At 41.3% G+C, this 24,753-nt stretch overlaps 1 protein-coding gene and 1 non-coding gene across 2 annotated transcripts in view; both read right to left on the minus strand.

Annotated features, from left to right (window-relative positions):
- LOC126212672 (pleckstrin homology domain-containing family M member 2) overlaps positions 1-24,753 on the minus strand; it is a 282,889-nt gene that overhangs the window by 162,381 nt on the left and 95,755 nt on the right. The window contains exons 8-10 of the mRNA XM_049940093.1: positions 16,854-17,031; positions 7,925-8,159; positions 4,132-4,294 (exon numbers count right to left, since the gene is read on the minus strand). Coding sequence (XP_049796050.1) covers positions 4,132-4,294; positions 7,925-8,159; positions 16,854-17,031 — 576 coding nt within the window. The remainder of the gene's footprint in view (positions 1-4,131; positions 4,295-7,924; positions 8,160-16,853; positions 17,032-24,753) is intronic.
- Positions 3,427-3,500, minus strand: Trnat-ugu (transfer RNA threonine (anticodon UGU)). Its single transcript has one exon. It is a non-coding gene; the product is annotated as a tRNA-Thr (tRNA).

The raw sequence follows: 24,753 nt of genomic DNA on the forward strand, positions 1-24,753 counted from the left end.
TTTCCAGGAGTGTATTATATACATACTGAATGAAATATGTTCTTTATTATTTGCAGTGCACATACCACGAATGATTTTCTTTCTATATTTTTAGTATCTGCACTATGTTTGTTGAGTTACCCCAAAAAACAATGTTGTACCTAATAATAGATTCAAATTAGCTTCTATATGCTACTTTTTGCATGTCAGTTTCCACTCTTGCACGCATACGTTCAGTCAGGTGCTGGAAGGTTCCTTGGGGAATGGCAGCCCATTCTTTATGGAGTGCTGCACTGAGGAGAGGTATTGATGTCAGTCAGTGAAGGCTGGTATGAAGTTGGCATTCCAAAACATACCAAAGGTGTTCTATATGATTCCGCTCAGGTCTCTGTGAAGGCCATTCCATTACAGGGATGTTATTGTCATATAACCACTTTGCCACAGGTCTTGAATTACGAACAGGTGCTCGATCGTGTTGAGAAATACAATCACCATCTCCAAATTGCTCTTCAACAGCAGGCAGCAAGAAGGTGCTTAGAACATCAATGTAGGCCTGCGCTGCGATAGCGCCATGTGAAACAGGGGGTGCAAGCCCACTCCACGAAAAACATGACCACTCTATTGTACCACCACCTCCGAATTTTACTGCTGGCACTACACACGCTGGCAGATGACTTTGACCAGGGCATTCACCATACCCACACCCTGCCACCGGATTGCCAAATTGTGTACCATGATTCGTCACTCCACACAGCATTTTTCCACTGTTCAACTGTCCAATGTTTACGCTCATTACACCAAGCGAGGCGTCGTGTGGCTTATGAACAGCCGCTTGACCATGAAATCCAAGTTTTCTCACCTTCCCCCTAACTGTCATAGTACTTGCAGTGCATAGTGTTGCAGTCTAGATTCCTGTGTGATGGTCTGGATAGATGTCTACCTATTACACACTATGACCCTCTTCAACAGTCGGCGATCCCTGTCAGTCAACAGACGAGGTCGGCCTGTATGCTTTTGTGCTGTACGTGTCCCTTCACATTTCCACTTCACTATCACAGCGGACACAGTGGACCTGAGGATGTTTAGGAGTGTGGAAATTTCATGTACAGGCGTATGACAAGATGACTGCCTTCAAAGTCCACGAGTTCCAAGGAGCGCCCCATTCTGCTCCCTCACGATGTCTAATGACTACTGAGGTCGCTGATATGGAGTACCTACCCGCATCTCGTGGTCGTGCGGTAGCGTTCTCGCTTCCCACGCCCGGGTTCCCGGGTTCGATTCCCGGCGGGGTCAGGGATTTTCTCTGCCTCGTGATGGCTGGGTGTTGTGTGATGTCCTTAGGTTAGTTAGGTTTAAGTAGTTCTAAGTTCTAGGGGACTGATGACCATAGCTGTTAAGTCCCATAGTGCTCAGAGCCATTTTGAGCCATATGGAGTACCTGGCAGTAGGTAGCAGCACAATGGACCGAATATGAAAAACGTATGTTTTTGGGAGTGTCTGGATACTTTTGATCACATAGCGTACATTGTAACTGTGTTATAAATTTTTGACATGTCTCCAGTACGCAAACTAAACGGACTGCAAATGTACGTCATGAGACTAAAAAACCACAATTCCACATGGCAGACAAAGCAAGGAGGGCATAAAAAGCAGACCAGTCCAGGCAGTACATCAATTCCTGGCTCAAAAAAGTCTACTAGTATCAAACATGGGCATCAATTTGAGGAAGAAATTTATTTTTATACATTTTGAGTACAGCATTGTGTGGTAGTGAATCATACATTTTGGGAAAACCAGAAATAGAAAGGGCTTGAAGAATTTGAGACGTGATGCTATAGAAGGTTGTTTAAAATTAGGTGGACTATTGAGGTAAGAAATGAGGTATTCCAAAGAACTGGGGAAGAGATGAACATGCAGAGAAAATTGACAATAAAACAGGGGCAGAATGACTGAACATGTGTTTAGACATCCAGGAATGACTCCCACAGTACAAGACAGAGCTGTAGATGGTAAAAACTGTAGGGGAAGACAGAGGTTCGAATATGAGGGTAGTTCGGAAAGTTTCTGGAATCACCATCAGATGTCAGTGCTAGAGCAATGAGGTTCCCAAGCAATAACAGCTGTTCCTTCATAATGCATCAGTTCCCTGGGTAGAGATCCGTAGTGCATTCACTGTTGTTCCCCTGTAGTGATATGCCTGTGTGTTGTGGGAAGGGGGAATCTAGATTCAAAGCAGTGATTAAGCACTTTGTAAAGAAAGGTATGAAAGCAAAGAAAATTCAGGTTTATTTTTAGGATGCACTTGGAGACTTGGCTCCTTTGTATTCAACTGTTGACAAGTGGACGAACAAGTTTACATTTGGCTGGGAAAGCTCAGATGACCATCTGCATAGTGGATGGCCGAGATGTGCCACTACACCAGAAATTATTGTGAAAGTGCACAAAATAGTCACAGAGGATTGTCAAATGAAAGTGTGAGAAATTATTGAAGCTGTAGGAATGTCAACAGGATGGGAATATCATATTTTAACACAGGAATTGGATATGAGGAAACCATTGGCCAGGCAGATACCGTGCCTCTTAACGCACAGTCAAAAATGCATCAGAATGGAAATGTCTGAACATGTTTGACCCATTTTCAGAGCAACCGACATGATATCTTGCACTAGTTTGTGACCACAGATGAAACCTGGATGCATTACTAAAACCAGAAAGCCGTGGAAACATGTTTCACCATCAGCAAAGAAAGAAAAAGCAGTACAGTAAGCCATAAAAGTCACGACATCACTTTTATGGAATGTGAAACAAATTCTGCTGATAAATTACCTTCCCAGCGGTAAAACACCCACGGGAAAATGCTACGCTAACCTCCTGGATCAACTATGTCAAGAGAGACACACAAAAACAAGGCCAGGTCTGTCATGGAAATAAGCCATTTTCATCAAGACAATGCATGCCCACATGCAAATCTCATTGCCGAAGCAAAAATACATGAAAGTCGATAACTGACAGCTGAAGTTAATAGGCATTTTTGCAATCCCAGAGGAATACAATTTTTGAGACAGGATCGAGGCATCGGAACATTGCTGGGTCGAGTTTACAGGGATACTACATTGAAAATGTTTCTCTCGAGTAAGACATTTCTTTCTATTTCATTCTGAGAACTTTTCAAAGTGCTCTCTTACATCCAACACTGAACTAAGGATGTAAGGTGCAAGTGCTAGTCCGAGATGAAGATATCGTTACGCGAGGGAAGTTGTGATAGACCACATCGAATCAATCAAAAGACCTCCACATAGTTTCTTTCCACGAGAACATCTTTTAGTTTCCAGTTTCTTCCAACACACTCACTTCCTGACAAGGGTCTTAAATGAGTTATAACGAAATCTAGACCTTTAGCTGCTTACAGGCATTGATAAATATCAGTGGGGACAGTTGAAAAATGGGTGCCCCGACCGGGACTCGAACCCGGGACCTCCTGCTTACAAGGCAGGTGCTCTATCCGACTGAGCCACCGAGGACACAGATGATAATGTGACTGCGGGGACTTATCTCTGGCACTCCCCCCGTGAGACCAAAACTTTCCAACTTTCTGTCCACACACTACATTTGTAGTGCCCCTGCTGTCCCCGTCGATATTTATTAACGCCTGTAAGCAACAAAAGGTCTAGATTTCATTTTAACTTCATTCTTAGAGAGCTGCAAGATCACCAATGATATCTGTACAGATACCAGCTTCATAAGGATCGTAAAGGTGTGTCAGCTCGGGCATCTACGCTTAGGTGGCAAAGTAGTGACTGCCAACAGATGACACGGCAATTCAACTTTACCCACAAGACTGCAACTAGTGAGTAGGCAGCCACACTGCCCGCGCAGACGTTTTTGCGAGCAAGACACTAATGTCGAAGGTAAACAGAAGAGGAGTCACCACTGACTCTCACATTAATCCACTTTTTATCATCTTTGATTAACTCAAACACTTTTCTACAGTGATTCTGAAAGTGTGATTTTTAAGCATATTTAGCACCAATTTACTGATTTTAGCATAGCCTAAGGTTCATTTCAGACAAAGCGGTACTTCAGCTTGCCACGCAGTATCTTAGTCTACACTCGAAGGACAAAACCTATGTAGTGAGTACTGTTCACACTCACCTCTGGAGGAGAGGAGCTTTTGACGGCTTCTGCGAGAGAGCTGTCAGCCGCCGTTGGCTTATGCGAGCTTTCAGACTCGGAGCTGACGACGCGACAGAGAGTACAGACTGGCGCTTGTCCGTGAGGGCAGACTCGTCACCGTCCGCTTCGTCTGATGACCAGTCTGTGGAAAATAAATAGAGTAATCATGTGAATACACAGAGCTTTCTGGAGTCACTGGAAAAAACTATACTCTAAGCTGTCCAGCTGAGTTGACTGTTTGATTAGCAATGCACTTTAGCTTTAAGCATAGTTCCGCTGTCATTCCCTAAGTTCGAAGGCGGTGGTCTCCGAGGCCGAATTATGATGGCAGTGGTCCACACACAGTTTTTACAGTATGTGTGTGAATCACCTTCATGAAGGCAAATTGAGCACCCCATTGTCACCACATTATCCCCTACTATAGTGTTTTCTGCAACTCATAACCATAACTTTGCCAAGAAGCTCAATCAGGCACATGCATTAGATTTTCACTTGATTCTAGACCATTTCAGGTCAAATATACTAATCGTGAATAATGACCATCTACTTTATACGGTCCAAATTGCCGGATGTTACAGATTAGATATAGACTCGTTCATAAGTTCAATCGTGACCATTTGTGTGCTAAGTTAATAGGATGTTCATGCGTCGTAACCACATCTAAGTAAGTGCTTAACAATTACGTCTTAAAAAAATTTTCTAGACCTAGTCGTAATAATGACGATGTTGGCTTTATATTAACCTTCCGACTCCCAAGTTCTTTTTAGGTGATTAAACTACATGCTTATGCACAAAAATTTTCCTAGATAGGCCATAGCTATACCTTGTAAGCACACGATGTCTTCCTCATATCATGACCGATGAATACTTCATAAATGTTAAGACAGTCAATCTAAGTACGTTCTGTACAGGTTAACATATATGCCCTTTTCCTCAGCTATACCTTTTATTTCACTTTACTAGTAAATTCAAGGTCAGGAGCTAAGTTCACGTCTTGTCCCAACAAGCAACTATCATACAGTTTATGCGCAGGCGCGAGGTATTGTGTCCGCCTAGGCGGGCCTCACGATGCTACGGCCAGTTCCAGTACAGCACTCGTGGCTGCCGCATCGAGGTCGTGAAGTGGGGCCGAGGCAGTGCCAGATAAGTTTTACATTCTGATGATAATTTACTGATTTGTAGTTTTAGCTTGATTATGTCCACTATGGACAAACAATAGATACTGTTATTCTGAAGAAGGTCGGGTTATCCCGACTGAAACCTAGGTAAATTTCTAGGTAAACGGTGCAACTGAGGCTGTTCATTATTAAAATTAATATTTATACAGTTGCTGACAGGGCCGCAAAATGTTGAAGATATTACTTGTAAACCCATCACTTGAGTCTCTACCTACATAGAAAGGGGAGCAAGTACACAAGTTAACTGATGACTCGTGGCACTGCCGCTACATACACAACTGTTGGGCATATATCTATACAGATTTGCATAAATGTGTACGTATATTTATATAAGCATGTACATGACAGTTTTTCGAAGACTGCTGTAATAAAAAATACAATGACTCTGTTTGCATTAGACAAAAATCTGTACCGTTTTGTCTGAATACACTGAACTCCGTACACTGCTCGACTTAATTTTCGTCTTACACCTTCCACATTCTCACAAAAAGTGCTCCGTTTTCACCTTGTCAGTGCTACTTTACAACAGCAAGATTGAGTACTCAATGTCCGTACTATGTCACCATCAGCCTTACACTCCTGCACGCTTCAGTGAAAGTAGTAAATTAATACTAAGCTGCCACATTCTCAGACGCCCCATTCTCGCAGAACTACAGTGGAAGGAAGGCAGGCAGATAGCACTGACGTAACAGTGCCACCTCGATTTGTGAAGTATGCAACCGACATCATTAGACCAGAACTTACTCTAGTAAGATACCCTGGTTTGGAAATTACAGAATCTAAAGTTACGAGTGAAAAACATTCTGATACATCTGACAGTGGACCTCTTCTGCTGCAAGCTCTTTGCTTTCCATATTTTGGGAGGAGGTAGTAGAGGAGATGTGTTTCACAGAAGCAAAGATGAAAAGTGTTCATAGCTCTTATGGTATGCGCCTTAGAACCCATGTTTAATTGACATCTTTTTCTTGTTTTGGTCCACACTACCTCCTATCAAAATATGGAATGCAAAGAGTTTGCAGTATAAGCTGTCCACTGTCTGAGGTATCATAATGATATTCGCTTATAAATTTCACGTCTGTCATTTACGGATTTGGTCCCTTACATCAAATTGATACATTTACCCATAATCCCCAAAAGTTTGTATAATCGTCACGGAATCACCCTGTTTAACACCATTGGCTGAAACCAGTCACAGCTAAATATGTTGTCTGTGATTTTGTTTGAAAGAGAAACAGGTATATCATTTGCAATTACTATATTTACAAGGATGGTTTGAAAAGTTCTCAGAATGGAATAAAAAAAGTACTTACATCACTAAGACTTTTTTTTTATTTTTCAATGTAATCTCCTTGTAGATTAATGCACTTGGTCCAACTATGTTCCAGCGCCCCTTTATCCCATCTTGAAAATGAGTTTCCTCCAGGCCTGCAAAATAGTTGTCAACTCGGCTATCAATTCTTCGTTTGAAGTGAATCTTTGTCCACCAAGAAAAATTTTTGGTTTTGGGAAGAAATGGAAATCTGACGGAGCCATACAAGGTGAATAAGGTGGGTGAGGCAACAATTCATACCTTAGTTCACGTCATTTTGCCATGGCAACGGCACACGTGTGCAGACGCGCATTGTCTTGATGGAAGATGACGTTCTTCCTTGCTAAACCTGGCCTTTTTCCGCGTATCTTTTATCGCAGTTTGTCCAGGAGGTTAGCACAGTCCTCTCCAGTAATTGTTTGTCCAGTGGGGAGATAATCTACAAACTGAATCCCCTTTGCATTCCAGAACACTGATGCCACGACCTTTCCCACCGAAGGGATTGTCTTCACTTTCATTGGTGGCAAAGAATCAGTATCTTTCCACTGCTTTGACTGTTGTTTTGTCTCTGAGGTATAGTAGTGCACCCAAGTTTCATCTGTGGTCACAAACCGGCACAAAAAATCTTGTTCGTTTCTCCTAAAATGGGCCAAACATTGTTCCGGTATGTCCATTCTCGTGCGTTTTTTGATCCAGCATCAAGAGCTGCGGCATCCGACTTGCAGATAATTTTTTTCATTTCTAATTCTTCAATTAAAATGTGATATACCCTTTCAGATGATATCTGGCAAGCGTGAGCAATTTCACGCACTTTCAATCGGCAATCACCTGTGACGATTTTGTGCACTTTTGCAACGATTTCTGGAGTAGTGACATCTCGGCAGATCACGGCGCGAGGATCTAAGCTCTCCCGACTGTATTAAAATTCATTTGTCCACTTTGCAACAGTTGAATATGAAGCAGCAGAGTCCCTCAGTGTATTCTGGAAATCAGCACGAATGTCCTTTGCTTTCATACCTTTCTTTAAAAAGTACTTACTCACAGCTCAAATCTCTATTTTTTTCCATCTTCGCAAATCAGTATGCGGGAGCAACAACAGAGCCACATCTCTGCCACAGCTCTCTTCAGAGACCACTGACGTGGCACGTGTTTACAGCCAACAGTCAAATGAATATCACGTGAACAACTCATTGCGCTAGTGCTGACCTCTCGTAGTGATTTCGAGAACTTTTCAAACCACCCTCATACATTTTCACTCTAATAATATGGTGACATTATTACTTACAGTCTATGGAAGAAGCCATGGAGGCAAATTTTGCAAGAGAGGCGCTGAGTACAAAGCATCCTCCCCTAGACCCGGCGGCGGCGGCTGCTGCCGCTATTGCACTGTCGTCGGCTCCTGCCGTCAGGGCGCCGCAGCTGGCGACACCACTGCCAGAGGGCCGGTAGCCGCCACGGTCCGTCCCCGCCGGCCTGGGGGGGTCTTCCCGCCCCTCGGGGATGCCGCGCTCCTCCGACACCTGCACAGGTGACGTGTCAGAGCGTCGGCCGACGTACACTAGTCGTCACCTATCTAACAGCGTGGCAGTGAAGAAAACCAGAATGTTCAACATGAGCTCCCGTGTTGAATGCTTTCAGTGTACTGTACACAAGAGGACCTGTTTCACCGAACAGCACAAAATACACTGCAAGTTCCCAAGTCTTGATGCAAAACAACAATCTTTTCAACAGTGCTCAGTATGTATGTTTATAATAAATGTTATGATATAATAATAATAATAATAATAATAATAATAGGAGGAGGATAATTTGTTTACAGAACCTGAAGGGCACTTACAGAAGAATGCACATCCACAACAAAAAATGCCTCTCTACACATACAAAAATGAAGCATCAAACCCAGTTATCAAATCAGAAACAATGTATTACAGCAAAACTCTACAACTTCAGATAAAATTTGGAATTTAAAAAATCCTGAAATTTGGGGAAAAAAAGAACCACATGAGAAAGGGTATTCGTTCATTCAGTCAATCGGTACTGAAGACAGAAAAGATAAAAACCTTGAAAACAACAGAAAAATCACCCAACCTCGTGAGTGACAGTAAGGGCGAAAGGGGAAGGTACAGCAGGGGGCAGGGCTGAAAATGTACAAACAACAATTAAAATAAGGTCAGCCTCAATAATTCTGATAGAGAGTTACTAGTGGATGAAAGTCATAACAAAATTTGGACTATAATGGAAAGCAAATTGTGTACCAGCAAGTTAGTGAAAGCCAGGAGAAGCCTATACAAAGAATCGGAAATTATAATAAGTACAGATGAAACAAGAATGAAACACTTAATAAATAAAGGAGTATAAGAAGGTGGTGTCCAATATCTCTCTCACTTTTTAATATACAAATTTCTGACAGTAAGCTAAACTGGAAGCAAAAAGTATTAAAATATCACAGCTACCTCCTTATATGCTTTGCTTTATGCAGATGATGTCTTGAAAAAATCTGCAAGAAAAAGACCATTTACAATGTGCACCACACCACCTGAATTACCTTTTTAACCAATATGATGATGAGATTTCTTAACCCAAGACTAAAGACATGGCTTTCTGGGCCAAGGATCCAGTCCAATCCAAAATGATTAGAGAAAATGGAATTATTGAACTAGTGTCGCCCTTCACTTACTGGGGGTGTAAAATTGGCATAGACAGTGACAAATGGTATTTAATTAAAACCAGACAAGAAACAAGAGTAAATTTTTAAAAACTATGGCTCTTCCATTCATGGGAGTGACAGCTGGGTACCTACAGAAAGAATACTGGGAGAAATACAACATCCAAAAATGAAATTTCAAAGAAGGACAAAATGCTACTCGTGATCAGACCACATGAAAGTGAAACAGTGTGACAAGAACTAAAAGTAGAACCAACTGAAACCAGAATAACCTAAATGCCAAAAAAACTGGTACAAACTTCTTCAAAAAATGGACAGTAAACACCTTTCAAAACTAGCTTCAGCTTATAAATCAGTAGAAGAAAAGAGTTTGGAAGACTTAAGAAGGGATCAACAGACAATATGTAAGACAGAATAAATTCCATGTGCAACCCATAAAGTGTAATTGAGAAAGAAGATATCCACTGTAATGGAACTGACCAATAGTGCTCATTTGGTTACACTTTGTTTTGTCATGACAGTTAAGCTCTAACTATTTTGTCAACATAACAAACATTAAAACACCTTTAATTAAAATGTTAATTAAAACTTAATTTAATTCTTATATTTAAATACTGACTACATCAATGATCACTATTCATAATGTTATTTACTTCACAATTAAATGTGAAGGAGTGACAAAAAATACTTGAAAGATTTTATGTTAGAATGTTAGTAAGCCTCCGTAAGAGTGTGAGGACACGAGATTTTCCAGATATTTTAAAGCCAAAGTCTGGAAATAAATAATTTTGTTGAGTGACACTTGTACTACTTTTGAACATAAATGAATGAGATTTATTAGTAGTGATGTGGGGTCTGAGTGGGGTACAGTCAAAATGGGTGCCCCAGGGATCAGTGTTGGGGCCACTCCTGTTTGTTATTTATATAAATTGCGGGTAATCTAAAATATTTCTGTTTGCTAGTGACACTAGCTTGTTAGTAAAGGATGTTGTGTGCAACATTGGCTTGATTTGAAATAGTGCAGTTCATGACATAAGTTTATGGCTTGTAGAAAATACACAATCAATAAATCACAGTAAGTCTCAGTTTTTACAGTTTCTAACACACCATTTAACAAAACCCAACGTTCCAATTTCACAGAATGGGCATATGATTAATGAAACTGAACAGTTCAAATTTCTAGGTGTTCAGATAGATAGTCAACTGTCATGGAAAGCCCACATTCAGAACCTTGTTCAAAGACTTAATGCTGCCATTTTTACTATTTGAATGGTATCTGGAGTAAGCGATCGTTTGACAAAATATTAGTCTACTTTGCTTATTTTCATTCACTTATGCTGTATGGCTGGGGTAATTCTTCCCATATTAAAATATATTTTTGGCTCAGAAACGGGCAGTTCAGGCAATAAGTGGTGTAAGTTAGTGAACCTCTTGTCGACCCCTGTTCAAGTAGTCTGGGTATTTTGACATTGGCCTCTCAATACATACATTCTTTACTGTCATTTCTTGTGAACAATATGAGCTTATTCCCAAGAATAAGCAGCTTTCACTCAGTTAATACCTGGCAGAAATCCAACCTGCATTTGGATCGAACTTCCTTTACTTTCGTGCAGAAAGGTGTGCAGTATACTGCTGCATCCATTTTCAGTACGTTACCGCAAGAATTAAGAAATCTTGGCAGTAATCCACACGCTTTCAAATCAAAACTGAAAAGTTTCCTCATGGGTCACTCCTCCTATTCTGTTGAGGAGTGCCTTGAAAAATTACGCTGATTCTTATGTTGTATTGTTGACTGTGTTTACTGAAACTTATGGCTTGACTTTTTTTGGGTTCGTAAACATTTTATTTTTATCTGTTATTACTTTTATGTTGAAATTTCATGTACTGAAATGTTCCATGACTTTGGAGATTTGCTCCTCAATTTGGTCCTACGGAACTCTACGAGTAGATGAATAAAATAAATAATTTCATGCATAAATAATTTCATGCATTTTTGTTATCGAGAATAAACATTCAGAATATAATGTTTTAATTATTATGCAAGAAGATTTATTAGCGGACAAATCCTGTTTTGTTTATTTTTATTAATTTGCAGGAGGTATTCCGCCTGGTTTCTGAGCCGTTCCAAAGAGAGTTGAAGTTGTACTACAAGTCTTGAAGGGTGAAGTAGTCAAAGGTGGCGAAGTGTCTTCTGCGATAGCCACACTGTCGAGGAATACCAATAACCAGAAGTTTACATCATTAATGTATACACGAATGTATCGAGGAAGCATTTGTATTTTGTTACCCAGTAGGCCTCCCATAACAAGACACTTATCATCTAATGTGTGTTGTATTTAAAGGCACAATAAAAAAGTACCTTAAAAGATTGGAGAGGCAAAGTTCTGGTTTTTAGTAAAATTTACATTATTGTACAGATAAGAAGAATATTTAACAAGTCGGGGGTTCACAGACTCCTCCGAGCTGAAGGTCACAACGAGATAACTTAAAATATAAATTAACTCTCGCAAGAGTTCAAGTTTTTCCATTTCTCTCATTTCATGAGATGTACCTGGGAGGAATCAATACATTTCTTTGATCTTCTTGGAAAATACCATTTCAGAATTTTATCACTAATCCTCTCCACAATTCACAATTCTCATCTCGTAGCATCTGCTGTGGACCATCACACTTACTCCACAAGCCAGTGATGACGTGTGCAGTTGCCTTTGGATTCTCCTTACCTTTCCATCTATTAACAGCACTTGCTCAACAGTCCCAGAATCGGTGATACTACACAGGAGTGTTTTATATGGTACCTCATTTTTGCATGAATTATATTTCCAGTGGATTCCCCCACTGAACCACAGACTGTTGCCTGTCTCCACTAAAAACTAGTTGTATGTTATCAATCCACTTTAGTTCACTCTAGACAGTTCCTCCAAGAGAATTTAAAGTTCTTACTGTATCCAAAGCTTCATAATGTAATCTAACAGTTTTGCCACCTACACAGGTGGGGGAGGTAGTTTCTGATGTCACAACTTCCTTAAGCCATCAGCAATCTTTGCAAGCCATTTGGGGAAGCTGCTTAATAGCACGTTGGTCCACGTTTGGAACATGACTGCAACAATTCTGCATGAAACATAGTTAAGACACAAAAAAATTTACTTAAAACTGAGAGCAGAACAATATCTCTCAAGTTATTCATTTTTATATCTGACAGAAGGTCACTTGTGATGGGTCCAGTCCTGTGCTTGTGCCACACAAATCGTGTGGGCACAACAGGAATTTTTTTTTTTATTTTATTTATTCATGAATATTTTCACAAAATTCCTTCATTCATCTTCAAAGTACTCTCCCTTCAATGTGATGCACTTGCAAGTCTTTTTTTCCCAACAATGTGAGGCACGTCTGGAACTCAACTTTGATATCATCCAGTGCCCTCTGTGAAGCCGTTTACAGTGCCTCCACATAATCACAGCGCTTCACTTTTAGCGTATTTTTCATTCGAGGAAATAGGAAACAGTTGCACAGGGCTAGGTCTGATGAACACAGAGGCTGGGGAATGACAGACCATCCCCGAGATGCCAAATATTGGGTCACTCTTAACGCCACGTGTGCGGCAACATCGTCGTGACAAATGAACGAGTCACCTGATCGGCAAAGTTATGGGCATTTCCTCCGCACACCCTTTCACAAACTTCTTTTAACTTCCAAATAAAACTGCCGGTTAACAGTCTGGCCAGTGTGTACAAATTCCCACCGCCTAATTCAATGAACATCAAAAACGATAATGATCATTATCTTCCCATTTGACCTTACCTGCCTCAGTATTTTTGGTGTGGTAGAGTTGAGAGCCCTCCACTGGCTTGATGCTTGTTTGGTTGACACTCCTGCCTCTACCATACATTGTAAGGAGCCCGAATATAAGATATGAGAAATTAGGGCTTATATGGAGTCACAGACAGTTGTTTTTGCCTCATTCTATTCACAAGTGGGAAAGGAAAGTAGGTGATTACTACTGGTACAGGGTACCCTCTGAATTACAGAGTATAGATGTAGATGCAGATATGCGTAACACCAACTCTCTTCTCTTGTAATGACTTTGTTCAAAAGTTTACATCACTTTTAGTCTCTGTCTTCAAGTACTGGCATAGATTAATGCACACCGTTTCTTGCTCCTGTTTGAGAAGGCATGGAAAAAATAAAGCAGCAACATGTCTCATGTGCAAATCCTCAATCAAAATCAGTCAATTTTTTGCCAGATTTTTTTCAATGTCTTTCTCATTTCGCGAGGTTGCACGGCATCCAAAACGAGGGTAGTCTTTGACACTTGTCTCACCACGTTTAAAGCGCCCAACCAGTCAAAAACTTGTAAGAGAACTCTGAACTCTGTACTACGTCTAGAAATGGTGACAAACTCTCATTCTTCTTCTTTCTTTAAGGCCCCTCTCGTATATCCTTTGTCCACAACACCGCCAGCTGGAAGTTAATCTCGCATCAGTCAATGATTGTAATCTTTCAGCTCGTCAGTGTATAAACTGTGCAAACTAATGGTCCTATTACATTCCTCTGGAATACTCTCAAAGCTCCTTTTATGTCATAAGATACTACTCCATTCATAACAACAAGCTGTGTTCTGTTTGGTACGAACTCTTCAGTTCAGTCGCAAAGGTCACCAGTCTATCTTACTAAGTGACTATCCCATAACCCACCACCAGTTGCTGGTTGCCTATCTAAAAGCTTTAAGGTACAACAAAAATTTGATTCTCAATATTTCACGTACTATTTACAGAATTTAAACACTTCAAATGCTGTCAAAATCTACTCATTAAGAGATAACCTTATGTTAAAAGTTTAACGCAATAAGACAGGTATTACAATTAGAAACCGCGCCTGTCTCAAGGCAGCTTGACTGACAGCACACAAATACCCAGAATTTATTCATTCAGTATTTGAGGATGACAACACTTGAACACAGAGAGGTGCAAATTGGTGGGATCAACATTTTGAAGCTGTCTATACAGTGATGCAGGTTAAGATCTCTCTTGTGTCACCCTGCAGCCATTCAGCCTGGTGGGCCCTAGCTTGTGAGTAACTGATGAAAAAAAATTTCAAAGTTTTGCATAATGCTCAGTAACACTAAAAAAGTAGTATCATACTAACTGGATGTTTTATATAATCGACAGGGAAGGCCTCCATGTTCAGGAAGTTGTGTGTTCAAAGTATGGCATTTTAACCTTTTTTTATTTCTAAATTTTTGTCGAAATAACTTTTATCACTATTTTTATTAATTACTTGGTTTAAATGTAATTTATTATTTCTATTCCTTTGTCACGTCATTTTAATCATTGTATGAACTTTTTTATTTGCTCTCATTTTTTGTTCTATCATTCTTTTTCCAACTGAAATCTTTGTTCATGTAATTTTAATTAATTTTGTGTATTAATTTCAATAGAATTTCTTTCATTTTATCATCCTCTCTTTCATCCACATAACTGCATTCTGGATTATTATTTGTATTCCTCATTTTGTTGGATTTTGTTTTACTTATACCCCCTTCTTTCATTTAACTCTATCTGTATTATTCTGCCCATAATACAATAGGAATTTAGGCTATGCTTTGTACGACAATTAACAGCCAAAAAAATGCACATCTATTAACAAAAAATACATTTTTGACATCACTGCACAATCAACATAAATAGATTATTTTGTCTAGTGTTTTTTTAAATGATAGATCAGCATTTTAAAATATTTAAGTACAAATTTATTCACAATCACAAAAATTCCAAGTGGGAGGAGGGGAGGGAGGGAGGGGGAAAGAAGAACAAATGAAAAATTCATATGGTGATTAACATGTGACAAAAGAATCGAATTAAAAAAAAAAAACCACTTCTAGACTAATTAACTGAATAAAAATTATGATCAAAGCCATTTTAATAAAGATTTAAAAATAATAATAAATAAAAAAATTGTAAAGTACCCAAAAAGTTTTGAACCTACGACAGCCCGCACAAGAAGGCCTTACGCTATACATTACATCACGCAACCAGTCTACAACATAATACTTTTTTTAACAACACTGAGGGTCAAGCAAAGTTCAATTTCTTTTCCCCAATTACTTGCAAATGGGAATTCACCATGGTGAATGACTGCAGGGGTTGGGATCTTAAACCTAGATCACTGATAATTTTTATCCGCTTCCCACAGGTTTTAACATCATTTTTTCTTCATCAGACAATAGTTTTCCCACATCACTGATAATTTTTATCCGCTTCCCACAGGTTTTAACAACATTTTTTCTTCGTCAGACAATTGTTTCACAAACAGTTCCTTTCACCTTTTAAACAACCATTTCGGCTAGTTCTAATAACTTTCGCTTTATTTCCATTTCTGTTTTTTCCCCACATCACTGATAATTTTTATCCGCTTCCCACAGGTTTTAACATCATTTTTTCTTCGTGAGACAATTTTTATACACCGTCCGGGTTATCTGGATACTTCCCACCAACACCAACCTATCCGAACTCCGGAGATGGGAACTTGCCCTTCAATATATCCTCTCTTCCCATTATCCACCAGGCCTCATCCTCCGCTAATTTCAAGTTGCCGCCACTCATACCTCACCAGTCATTCAACAACATCTTTGCCTCTTTACTTCCGCCTCGACTGACATCTCTGCCCAAACTCTTTGTCTTTAAATATGTCTGCTTGTGTCTGTATATGTGTGGATGGATATGTGTGTGTATGCGAGTGTATACCTGTCCTTTTTTCCCCCTAAGGTAAGTCTTTCTGCTCCTGGGATTGGAATGACTCCTTACCCTCTCCCTTAAAACCCACATCCTTTCGTCTTTCCCTCTCCTTCCCTCTTTCCTGATGAGGCAACAGTTTGTTGCGAAAGCTTGAATTTTGTGTGTGTGTTTGTGTGTCTATCGACCTGCCAGCGCTTTCGTTCGGTAAGTCACATCATCTTTGTTTTTAGATATATTTTTCCCACGTGGAATGTTTCCCTCTATTATATTGAGATCACTGTATAGACTGTTTCATAAAGTTGAGCCCACGACTGGGGATCTCATTAGCGACTTCCAACAACCTGCACACACAATTTTGAACCTTGGTGAAAGGAATAAGGTTTATTGCTTACTACATTTCCGCAGTTCATGCAGTAAAACAGTAGCATTACAAAGATTAACATAGCTGCCAATCTTGAGAAGTGGTTGTCAGTAATAACACAACAAATATGACAGAACTGTCTGAGAAAAGGTCACAGAGAGAGAGTCGAGTCTAGTGAGATCCACATTTGTGGTATTCGTGGCTATTCCTACAGAGATTTTTGGGCTTCAAACACGTCATAATACCTAAGAATATGGCACATTCCACAATTCTGCAATAAATCAACATTAATGGTGCACTCCGTTGGAAAATTGTGTAATGTCTAATAGCGACAAAATGCTAATCCCATTAAAAAAGAGGGGGAATGGGTGCCTCTCTAAACAGTTAGTTGACATCAGTAATTTCCAAGTTGGCGAGAGACGAGATAAGGTAAAGCTCAGAGCAGGAAACATACCTCGAGGCTGTCAGTCGAGGCCCTGACCTCCGCATCTTTTGCACCTTCTGTCCCGGTCGTATCAGTCGTCGCCACAGAAGACGTGGAAGACGCCAGCAGCACGTCGGAGCGAGTGCCTCCCGCTCCCCCGTCTCGGCGCTCCACAAACGGTGCGTCGCCTTCGGCGCACCAGCTGTACCTGCAGGGAACAGCGATCTAATAGTAACGGTGAGAATATTTAGGGGGGGAAAAGTTCAGCCATTATCAGATACAGCTCACAAAGATTTATGATTTCATTCAAACACTATATAATTCACAAAGATTTCTGATTTTTTCAGCAACTGTGGTATATACAGGGTTATTACAAATGATTGAAGCGATTTCACAGCTCTACAATAACTTTATTATTTGAGATATTTTCACAATGCTTTGCACACACACACAAAAACTCAAAAAGTTTTTTTAGGCATTCACAAATGTTCGATATGTGCTCCTTTAGTGATTCGGCAGACATCAAGCCGATAATCAAGTTCCTCCCACACTCGGCGCAGCATGTCCCCATCAATGAGTTCGAAAGCATCGTCGATGCGAGCTCGCAGTTCTGGCACGTTTCTTGGTAGAGGAGGTTTAAACACTGAATCTTTCACATAACCCCACAGAAAGAAATCGCATGGGGTTAAGTTGGGAGTGCGTGGAGGCCATGATACGAATTGCTGATCACGATCTCCACCACGACCGATCCATCGGTTTTCCAATCTCCTGTTTAAGAAATGCCGAACATCATGATGGAAGTGCGGTGGAGCACCATCCTGTTGAAAGATGAAGTCGGAGCTTTCGGTCTCCAGTTGTGGCATGAGCCAATTTTCCGCTGGCTATGCGTGAAACTTGCCTGCACGCGTTCAACCGTTTCACGGCTCACTGCAGGCCGACCCGTTGATTTCCCCTTACAGAGGCATCCAGAAGCTTTAAACTGCGCATACCATCGCCGAATGGAGTTAGCAGTTGGTGGATCTTTGTTGAACTTCGTCCTGAAGTGTCGTCGCACTGTTATGACTGACTGAGGTGAGTGCATTTTAAGCACGACATATGCTTTCTCGGCTCCTGTCGCTATTTTGTCTCACTGCGCTCTCGAGCGCTCTGGCGGCAGAAACCTGAAGTGCGGCTTCAGCCGAACAAAACTTTATGAGTTTTTCTACGTATCTGTAGTGTGTTGTGACCATATGTCAATCAATGGAGCTACAGTGAATTTATGAAATCGCTTCAATCATTTGTAATAGCCCTGTACACTGATGGGAAAGAAAAAAAATTAATGTAGATTAACGAAATTTCGGGAATACATTTGTCTAGGTAACGTATTTAAGTGACTAACACTAGAAGATCACAGGTTAATGTAAGCATGAGATAAGTCATTGCAAATGTGAAATGCTGGTACATTAATAACCAGTGTAACTGCCAGATGTCAGTTTGTGGGACGAAGGTCCACGCCTGTTGCACTCGTTCGGACAATAGAGGGAGGATTAATGTCGGTTGTGAATGATGCTGGAGTTGTCGTAATGATGTCCCGTGCGTGCTCGCCAGGAGACAGATCTGGTAATCGAGCAGGCCAAGGCAACATGTAAACACACTGTACGAAACATTGTCTCGAAATATGGTAGAAAATCCGAAGAAATTCTGGTCGTATGTAAAGTACACAAGCGGCAAGACGCAGTCCATACCTTCGCTGCGCAGTGCCGATGGTACTGTTACCGACGACTGTGCCACTAAAGCGGAGTTACTGAACGCAGTTTTCCGAAATTCCTTCACCAGGGAAGACAAATGGAATATTCCAGAATTTGAAACACGAACAGCTGCTAGCACGAGTTTCTTAGAAGTAGATACCTTAGGGGTTGCGAAGCAACTCAAATCGCTTGATACGGGCAAGTCTCCAGGTCCAGATTGTAAACCGATTAGGTTCCTTTCAGATTACGCTGAAGCAATAGCTCCCTACTTAGCAATCACATACAACTGCTCGCTCACCGATAGATCTGTACCTACAGATTGGAAAATTGCGCAGGTCGCACCAGTGTTTAAGAAGGGTAGTAGGAGTAATCCATCGAACTACAGACCTGTATCATTGACGGTTTGCAGTACGGTTTTGGAGGATATACTGTATTCAAACATTATGAATCACCTCGAAGGGAACGATCTATTGATACGTAATCAGCACGGTTTCAGAAAACATCGTTCTTGTGCAACACAGCTAGCTCTTTATTCGCACGAAGTAATGGCCACTATCGACAGGGGATCTCAAGTTGATTCCGTATTTCTAGATTTCTGGAAAGCTTTTGACACCGTTCCTCACAAGCGACTTCTAATCGAGCTCCGGGCCTACGGGGTATCGTCTCAGTTGTGCGACTGGATTCGTGATTTCCTGTCAGGAAAGTCGCAGTTCGTAGTAATAGATGGCAAATCATCGAGTGAAACTGAAGTCATATCAGGTGTTCCCCAGGGAAGCGTCCTGGGACCTCTGCTGTTCCTGATCTATATAAATGACCTGGGTGACAAACTGAGCAGTTGTCTTATGTTGTTCGCAGATGACGCTGTAATTGACCGTCTAGTAAGGTCATCCGAAGACCAGTATCAGTTGCAAAGCGATTTAGAAAAGATTGCTGTACGGTGTGGCCGGTGGCAGTTGACGCGAAGTAATGAAAAGTGTGAGGTGATCCACACGAGTTCCAAAAGAAATCAGTTGGAATTCGATTACTCGATAAGCAGTACAATTCTCAAGGCTGTCAATTCAACTAAGTACCTGGGTGTTAAAATTACGAACAACTTCAGTTGGAAAGACCACATAGATAATATTGTGGGGAAGGCCAGCCAAAGGTTGCATTTCATTGGCAGGACACTTAGAAGATGCAACAAGTCCACTAAAGAGACAGCTTGCACTACACTCGTTCGTCCTCTGTTAGAATATTGCTGCGCGGTGTGGGATCCTTACCAGGTGGGATTGACGGAGGACATCAAAAAGGTGCAAAAAAGGGCAGCTCGTTTTATATTATCACGTAATAGGGGAGAGAGTGTGGCAGATATGATAAGCGAGTTGGGACAGAAGTCATTAAAGCAAAGACGTTTTTGTCGCGGCGAGATCTATTTACAAAATTTCAGTCACCAACTTTCTCTTCCGAATGCGAAAATATTTTGTTGAGCCCAACCTACATAGGTAGGAATGATCATCAAAATAAAATAAGAGAAATCAGAGCTCGAACAGAAAGGTTTAGGTGTTCATTTTTCCCGCGCGCTGTTTGGGAGTGGAATGGTAGAGAGATAGTAAGATTGTGGTTCGATGAACTCTCTGCCGAGCACTTAAATGTGAATTGCAGAGTAATCGTGTAGATGTAGATGTAGATCTGGGGTCACAGCAGTGGTGTGTGGGCAAGTGTTATCCTCTTGGAAAACACCACCTGGAATTCAGTTCACGGGTGGCAACACAACAGATCAAATCGCAAGACTGGCGTACAAATCTGCAGCCAGTGCTTCTGCTGCCATTATGAAATCACACCCCAGACCATAATCCCAGGTGTAGGTCCGGTGTGTCTAGCATGCAGAGAGGCCGGTTGCAGGTCCTCGACTGGCCTCCTCCTAACCAGCACACAGCATTACTGGCACTGAGGGAGGACCGGCTTTTGTCAGGAAATGCGACAGACCTCAACCCTGCATGCCAACGAGCCCTCACGTGACACAACCGAAGTAAAAAATGGCGGTGATTTGGCGTCAGTGGAACACACACTACAGGGCATCTGGCTGTCCTTGAAGTAACAGACTTGTAAGAGCTCGTTGAGTCACTGTGGTGCCAAATGCTGCTCAAATTGCTGCTGAAGATGCAGTAGGTTGCGCCAGAGCAGTAAACTGAACACGAGGGTCTTCCTTCTCAGTAGGGCCGTGTGGCCGTCCAGAAGCCAGTCTTCTTGCGACCGTACATTCCCGTGATCACCTCTGCCAGCAATCGTATACAGTGGTTAGTTCTCTGCTGACGTACTCATGGCCCTATTACACGACCCCGTACAAACTTGGTGAGGTGATGATAATGGCACCTTTATCGCCTTAAAGGCATTCTTGACTAACATCAACTTAATGTGCACAATCTCGAAGATAACCAATGCCCACAGTTGTTACAGCATGTACACTACTGGCTATTAAAATTGCTACACCACGAAGATGACGTGCTACAGACGCGAAATTTAACTGACAGGAAGAAGGTGCTGGGGTATGCAAATGATTAGCTTTTCAGAGCATTCACACAAGGTTGGCGTCGGTGGCGACACCTACAACGTGCTCACATGAGGAAAGTTACCGAACGATTTCTCATACACAAACAACAGTTGACCGGTGTTGCCTGGTGAAATGTTGTTGTGATGCCTCGTGTAAGGAGGAGAAATGCGTACCATCACATTTCCGACTGTGATAAAGGTCAGATTGTAGCCTATCGTGATTGTGGTTTATCGTATCGCAACATTGCTGCCCGCACCGGTCGAGATCCGATGACTGCTAGCAGAATATGGAACTGGTGGGTTCAGGAGGGTAATACGGAACGCCGTGCTGGATCCCAACAGCCTCGTATCACTAGCAGTGGAGATGACAGGCATCTTATCCACACGGCTGTAACGGATCGTGCAGCCACGTCTCGATCCCTGAGTCAACAGATGGGGACGTTTGTAAGACAACAACCATCTGCACGAACAGTTCGACGACGTTTGCAGCAGCACGGACTATCAGCTTGGAGACCGTGGCTGCGGTTACCCCTGACATGCATCACAGACTGGAGTGCCTGCGATGGTGTACTTGACGACGAACCTAGGTGCACGAATGGCAAAATGTTTATTTTCGCATGAATCCAGGTTCCGTTTACGGCATCATCATGGTTGCATCCATGTTTGACGCCATTGCGATGAACGCACATTGGAATTGTGTATTCGCCATCGCCAACTGGCATATGGGGTGCCACTGGTTACACGTCTCGGTCACCTCTTGTTCACATTGACGGCACTTTGAACAGTAGACGTTACATTTCAGATGTGTTACGGCCCGTGGCTCTACACTCCATTCGATCCCTGCGAAACCCTACATTTCAGCAGGATAATGCACGACCGCGTGTTGCAGAACTGGCTCGTCACAATACGCCAGTCACTACTCTCGATGAACTGTGGTATCTTGTTGAAGCTGCATGGGCAGCTGTACCTGTACACGTCATCCAAGCTCTGTTGGACTCCATGCCCAGGCGTATCAAGGCCGTTATTACGGCCAGAGTTGGTTGTTCTGGGTACTGATTTCTCAGGATCTATGCACCCAAATTGCGTGAAAATGTAATCACATGTCAGTTCTAGTATAATATATTTGTCCAATGAATACCCGTTTATCATCTGCATTTCTTCTTGGTGTAGCAATTTTAATGGCCAATAGTGCATTTATACCAACCCTGATTTGTATCCTCATACTGGTATTACTAGTGCCACTCTTAAGGGACTGGCATGACATTTAAACAGTCGTCATCTCTGAGATGTAGAAATACGCCTAACAGTCTCATTTATGATGCACAACTTCTCCTTGGTGTTGTTTCTTTTTTTCCGTCACTGCATTTTTAAAAAATAAAATTCAGTCGTCAGCTGTACAGCTGGAATATTTTATTGCTTTAACAATTTTTGACAGAAATTAAATACTGCCTTATAACACACATAAGCAGATGTCGGCACCTTCCGCAACGAAGCACATTGACCGAACATTTCAAAATGTACTTAGTGTGTGCAATAATTACAACAGCAGCCTGATAACTTCAAGAGTGAACCAGTAAAACCCCGATTCTTTAAAGAATCAAACTCCCAAGCATAAAACAGCTTCAAATGTCCAATTACTTTACAAATTAGTTAATATGCTAAATATTTGCCTTTAAGCAAGTAAGTGAGAAATAAGTTTGGGAAAAGGTTGAAATTATGCTTCAAGTTTGTTGGAAGTCACTAAATGCTCTCACTATGAAACACTGGAAGAATACAGTTGGCATAATTTGTGCTCCATTTTAAGAAAACGGTAGTTTTTCACAAACCACAATGTTTACACATTGTATCCTCTGAGCGGTGTGTTGTGCAATGATATAATTTTGCAGGTGCATTCAGTGATGTCTGCGGATATTGTCTGCAAACTGTGTTTTGAATAAGAGTTAGTAATAAAGAAGTAATAAATTAAAATGTCATGTCTGACGCTGAAGTTTAACTGCCTAAACAGTGAGTGTATAGTAAGCACCAAACTTTTTTTTCAAAAATGGTTCAAATGGCTCTGAGCACTATGGGACTCAACTGCTGTGGTCATCAGTCCCCTAGAACTTAGAACTACTTAAACCTAACTAACCTAAGGACATCACACACATCCATGCCCGAGGCAGGATTCGAACCTGTGACTGTAGCAGTCGCACGGTTCTGGACTGCGTGCCTAGAACCGCGAGACTACCGCGGCCGGCACTCCCCCCCCCCCCCCCCCCCCCCCCCAAGGATTTTGTGGGGAGTGTCAGCAGGAAAAATGTTTCATAAAGGTTTGAAATTGTGTGTAAAGCTTGTTGGGTGTTTCTTAGTGCTCTCAGTCTCAAATACTGGATGAACAAAGTTAACATATGTGTGTATTGTCAGTTATGTGCCTCAAGACCAACACACTGTTTGTAAGTGTAATAGTTGCCTGTGTTGAACTTTTAACATAAGATTATACTTCTTAATGAGTAAATTATGAAAGCATATTTAATTTGGTCAATAATTATGCAAACTATTGAAAAATGAATTTTTGTTGCTCCTACGCTGCAACTGGTACCAGGTTCCACGACAGCATGTTAATAATATAGATTGATCTGCTATGATATCACGCTACGGTTATCGTTTAGACAACCTACATTTTGTGATATATTATGTCATTATGCTTAACTGAGGAAGGTACTGATGTCTGCTTATCTGAGTTATAAGTCAGTAATGAACTTCCAAAGATGATAGAGTGATGTGGAAAAACTGTTGCAGTGTTATAAAATATTCGAATTGTGAACTGAATTTTATTTTTAAAAAATCCCAAATATTAGTGCATGTTTTAATCAGTCACTGTATTTCTTGTATGTGGAGTACAGCAAAATTTCAATGACAGAATGAAAGAGGTGTCACCAAAAGTTTTGGCAGCCGAGATGACTGATGAAGAGCATGTCGCCTAATAGGATTGGATTGGATTGTTTGGGGGAAGAGACCAAACAGCGAGGTCATCGGTCTCATCGGATTAGGGAAGGAGGGGGAAGGAAGTCGGCCGTCCCCTTTCGAAGGAACCATCCCGGCACGATTTAGGGAAATCACGGAAAACCTAAATCTGGATGGTCGGACGCGGGATTGAACCGCCGTCCTCCCGAATGCGTCGCCTAATACTTTTATTCATACTCCACGTGGTGCTGCAACAGTTGGTCATACTAAACATACATGCTGACCACTAACTGAGCTGCTCTTACGAACATGTTTTTTATTTCCACTATTAGTCACATTTGTGAACAGTTATTGAGGGATAAGTGTTTAAGATCTGTGTGGACTGCTATAGCTTTTATCAGAATGCCTTTAACACATCAACTGCAGCACACTTAGTGATGAGTCTCTTGCTGCCGTGCCAGACCTGGCAAGTGGCATTAGACGTGAGGCTCTGCTGTGGAAGATGGCGGTAACACAGCAGTCACTCTGTTAATTAATTTAACTCCCATTACGAAACAGCTCCATTTTAAGAAAAGCTAGTTTCCATGCATCTCAATGTTTATGATGTCATATCTACTGAACTGTACAATCATACAATTCAATAGATACACTGAGAGGTATATGAGGCGTGTGAGAAAAGAAATGAGATTGATTTTTTTTTTTTTTTTGCCAAACAACAATTCTGTTTTATT

Source organism: Schistocerca nitens, chromosome 11 (genome assembly GCF_023898315.1).
Source record: "Schistocerca nitens isolate TAMUIC-IGC-003100 chromosome 11, iqSchNite1.1, whole genome shotgun sequence".
Taxonomy (NCBI): domain Eukaryota; kingdom Metazoa; phylum Arthropoda; class Insecta; order Orthoptera; family Acrididae; genus Schistocerca; species Schistocerca nitens.